The sequence below is a fragment of the Notothenia coriiceps genome, unplaced genomic scaffold (genome assembly GCF_000735185.1).
Source record: "Notothenia coriiceps isolate Sejong01 unplaced genomic scaffold, NC01 NC01_scaffold00003995, whole genome shotgun sequence".
Classification (NCBI taxonomy): domain Eukaryota; kingdom Metazoa; phylum Chordata; class Actinopteri; order Perciformes; family Nototheniidae; genus Notothenia; species Notothenia coriiceps.
Window position 1 is genome coordinate 1 of NW_011336696.1, and position 3,534 is coordinate 3,534.

At 50.1% G+C, this 3,534-nt stretch overlaps 1 protein-coding gene across 1 annotated transcript; it reads left to right on the top strand.

The window, feature by feature from the left end:
- Positions 1-532: 532 nt before the first annotated feature.
- ap5b1 (adaptor related protein complex 5 subunit beta 1) lies at positions 533-2,616 on the top strand (the record flags this gene model as incomplete). Its single annotated transcript, XM_010766962.1, has 1 exon — positions 533-2,616. A coding segment is annotated over one exon (1,896 nt), but the record flags the coding sequence as incomplete, so codon positions are not given.
- Positions 2,617-3,534: the final 918 nt, after the last annotated feature.

Consider the following 3,534-nt stretch of genomic DNA (forward strand, 5'->3'; position numbering starts at 1 on the left):
TGCAAAATGCACTTTTGTACGTCTTTTCTACATGAATATGTGTCCCCGGTGTTCCAGGGAACTCACCAAGTGTCAGAAAACACAACCCTCTCTATTTTCCTCCATACCCAAATCTCTTAAAAAGGGGCTGCAACGGATCTGATACAGACTGATCCAGATTTGAACACTTCTGTGACGTCACAGAAGTGGTGCTACGGCTATTGGGCCAACTCCACCAATCAGGAGGAGACAGCCACGGACATTGCCGTTGGAAAGCGCTGGAGACGCTGTAGTACATATGGCAGGCCTGTAGATGGTGCTGTTCTCACAGAATCAGCCCATGATGCAAAGACAGTGTTAAATTGAGCGAAATGAGGAATGGCTAAAATGCATGATCTGTTTGGTATTTTGAAAAATAAAAAGTATAAATATGCCTTATATAGGTATGGTCCTACACTATATTATTCAAATATAGCATGATAGGTCCACTTTAAACTATTTTAGTTTTCATCAAATAAAAATCAGCTTTATGTTTTGGCATGATAATAATTGATGTCTCTCCCCTCAGGTGTGCCTCTTCCACTCCACCCTGCTGATGAAGAGTGCGTTCACAGACAGTCTGTTCAGCGCCGAAGACGAAGCCTTCCTGCTCCAGCGGCTGGTGGTTCTCTCCCAGCACCCGCTGCTGAGCCCCCCCGAGAAGCTCTTCTACATTGACTGCATCCTGAGCTTCCCCGAGAACCGGCCAATCGGGTGCGGCGACGACGCCCTCCCCGTGCTGCTGACCCCGCGGCTCGCCTCGGTCCTAGTGCCCACCGTGTTCAACGACAGCGCCACCTTGTTAGCCCGCCTCCACCTGCTGTGTCTGGTCTACCTGGAGGAAGAGGATGAAGAGGAAGAAGAGGGGAGGGGGTTGGGTTACCTCTACGATCACCTGACCTCACTGCTGCGAATCGTGGATAATGGAGGCAGCCGGGAGATCGTGGTCACCTTCTTCAGAGCCGCCTTCCTCTTCCTCTCCTACTTCTTCCCCGTGGAGCGCTTCTCCCACAGCCTGATGGAAGAACTCTGTTCGCTCTACCTTCGTCACACCCACCTGGCGCCGCACTTCATCAATTTAGCCGACCACATCCAGGAGCAGCTGTCCGAGTCCAACTGGGCGACGGAGTTTTTGATGGCCCTTCAAGGAGCCATCACTGACGCCGAACTCACCTCAAAAGACTTGCGCTGGCACCTCAAGATCTTAGCAAGAGTGGCGGAGGAAGGAGAAATCAAGCAGCAAAGCACCGTCGACTTCCTGTCCCACATCATCACTTCCTCGTCTCTGTGCGTGAAAGGCGACTGGCGCCTCGGGAACTTCCTCCTCGGGGTTTGCCGCCGCCTCCTGGTCCACCCGGGCTTCGACGAGCTGCTCATCCCGCTGGCCGACGTCCTGCAGCATCTCGCCAGTCGCTACGGAGACACGGACATCCGGGATCACGCCCGCCTCTACTACACCCTGCTGACCACGCTGTCAAAGGACAAGCTGGCCGGGGTTTTGTCGCAGGGATACGGCGAGGGAGGCGGCCAGGCCAAGAAACGAACGTTTTCCTGCATCGTGGCGGAAAGCGAAGGGTTGACCAGCTTGCTGACGGTCCACCGGGCGAAGAAAATTATCCTAAAGCTGGTGGAGGAGCCACAAACTGAAACAGGAAGTGGACTAAACCTAAATGAGGATAACCCCGAGGAGGCGTCCGTAGCGCTTGAACAGTACAGAGCCCAGTTTGACGTCCCTGGCTTCGCCTCAGAAATCCCCCTCAACTACCAGCTGACTCACAGCGAAAGTGCAGACTCGTGCTTCGATCAGCTCTTCAGTATCCGCCTCCACTTCAGCCTCACGGACGACCACTACGAGCTGCTGGGAGACATTAGCGTCCCGTGTGTGTTCAGAGAGAGGCCGCCGCCTAGCGTAAAGCTTAGGCTGAAACCCAGACGACCCCAACCCACCTCCCTCCACGCCAGCGCCATCTTCACCGCCCAGGACGGCTTTTCCTGGCTCACAGATCTCCCAGACGTCCATGTAGCTTTCCAGCAGACGTTCCTGCCTCTTCCCGCCCCCGAAACCTGGGGACGAGGCGGCAGATTGAGCTTGTTCGATGGTTTTTGGGATGAAATGAGCCGTGAGGAGCCAACAGGAGGTGCTACCAGTCTGTTCTGCTGCCAGCTGCAGGAGGAGGCTCTGAAGACCCTGGTGGAGAAACACTTCCTCCCCTACCTCGTATCAGATCCGTCGGATAAAGAGGAGATCAAAGTTCTCTTCTTCCTCCCGCCGCAGTCTCACCTGCTGCTGAGGATCCGCTCGGAGGAAACCGTGCACTTTAACGTGGCCACAGATAACTGGCAGCTGCTGCCGCACATCAACTCTTATCTGCTGACTCTCACGTCCTCACAGGAAGACACACACACCTGACTGCTTACTAGCTTGATTTTATATCATTTTTTAAATAAGCTGATTTTTAACCAAATCATCACATTTTTGTCAGCGCTTTAATAACTCCAATTGGGCTTTGTAATAACATTGCTGTAGACATATGATTTCAAATAAAAATTATTGCACTTTTATTGTCTTGATCTGAAATAAAGAAAATGTGTATTTTATTGACTGAACTGAGTGGTTGTAATCTATAAACAACACAAAATAGATAATTGTCTTGATGGGTCGCTCAGGGAATCACTTTTTACATTACATTGCATTTAGCTGACGCTTTTATCCAAAGCGACTTACAATAAGCGCGTTCGACCAAGAAGATACACACTTGAAGAAAACCTAATCATATAAGTACATCAGGTTTCATAGAGCCAAACATTCCAAGTGCTACTCAACTGGCTTTATAAGCCAGTCCTTTATTAGTATATAAGTGCTTTGTTAATAGTTCTATCGCTCGAAGTGGAGTCGAAAGAGATGACTTCACTTAAAGTGGACCAATCATGCTATATTTGAATAATATAGTGTAGGACCATACCTATATAAGGCATATTTATACTTTTCATTTTTCAAAATACCAAACAGATCATGCATTTAAAGGCCCAGATACACCGGCCCGAAATCGGCAGTAAATGGGAGTCGGGCCGAACATGGGCGTGGGCACGCCCTATTCGGAGTGGTGTGCGGCGCACCGTCGGGTCTTTTCTGCCGACCTGACGCCTTTTCTTGAATCGGCGTCGGGAACACCACCGGAAGTCGGACAAAGGGATAACACTGATTGGCTGTTCAGCTCGCGAATCAGTGCATGAGAAGCGTTAACGGAAGTGAGGGAGGTAAACAAATGATTTAAAATGGAAGATGGAACACACACGGACGGCTATTTCACCTCATCGGTTTATAGAGCTCCTGTTCGTTCATGTTTTCAATGGACGAGAGTGAAAATGGAAAGAAAAACGCTATTTGTTGTTTGTTTATATCACGGAGTCTGTTCTTCTTCTCTGTCTTCCGGTTGTTCCGGTTGTTGCCTCTTTTGAATGATGAATACACACTACCGCCGCCTGCTGGTAAGGAGAGTTATTGCCACTCACGCA